At 66.1% G+C, this 817-nt stretch overlaps 1 protein-coding gene across 1 annotated transcript in view; it reads left to right on the forward strand.

Moving 5' to 3' along the window:
* Positions 1-817, forward strand: part of SNX18 (sorting nexin 18) — a 40,792-nt gene that overhangs the window by 27,550 nt on the left and 12,425 nt on the right. Inside the window, exon 2 of the mRNA XM_006761809.2 lies at positions 6-795. Coding sequence (XP_006761872.1) covers positions 6-795 — 790 coding nt within the window. The remainder of the gene's footprint in view (positions 1-5; positions 796-817) is intronic.

Raw genomic sequence — 817 nt, forward strand, 5'->3', positions numbered from 1 at the left:
TCCAGTGCACCATCGACGACCCCACCAAGCAGACCAAGTTCAAGGGCATGAAGAGCTACATCTCCTACAAGCTGGTGCCCACGCACACGCGCGCGCCCGTGTACCGGCGCTACAAGCACTTCGACTGGCTGTACGCGCGCCTGGCCGAGAAGTTCCCGGTCATCTCGGTGCCGCACCTGCCCGAGAAGCAGGCCACGGGCCGCTTCGAGGAGGACTTCATCTCCAAGCGCCGCAAGGGCCTAGTCTGGTGGATGAACCACATGGCCAGCCACCCGGTGCTGGCGCAGTGCGACGTCTTCCAGCACTTCCTCACCTGCCCCAGCGGCACGGACGAGAAGGCTTGGAAGCAGGGCAAGCGCAAGGCCGAGCGCGACGAGATGGTGGGCGCCAACTTCTTCCTGACGCTCAGCACGCCGCCCGCCGCCGCGCTGGACCTGCAGGAGGTGGAGAGCCGCATCGACGGCTTCAAGAACTTCACCAAGAAGATGGACGACAGCGCGCTGCAGCTCAACCACACGGCCACGGAGTTCGCGCGCAAGCAGGTGACGGGCTTCCGCAAGGAGTACCAGAAGGTGGGCCAGTCCCTGCGCGGCCTTAGCCAGGCCTTCGAGCTGGACCAGCAGGCCTTCTCGGCCGGCCTCAACCAGGCCATCGCCTTCACCGGGGACGCCTACGACGCCATCGGCGAGCTCTTCGCGGAGCAGCCCCGGCAGGATCTGGACCCAGTCATGGACCTGCTGGCGCTGTACCAGGGCCACCTGGCCAACTTCCCCGACATCATCCACGTGCAGAAAGGTGAGGTGGGGGGCAGGGGCGG

Source organism: Myotis davidii, unplaced genomic scaffold, assembly GCF_000327345.1.
Source record: "Myotis davidii unplaced genomic scaffold, ASM32734v1 scaffold496, whole genome shotgun sequence".
NCBI classification, from domain to species: Eukaryota; Metazoa; Chordata; class Mammalia; order Chiroptera; family Vespertilionidae; genus Myotis; species Myotis davidii.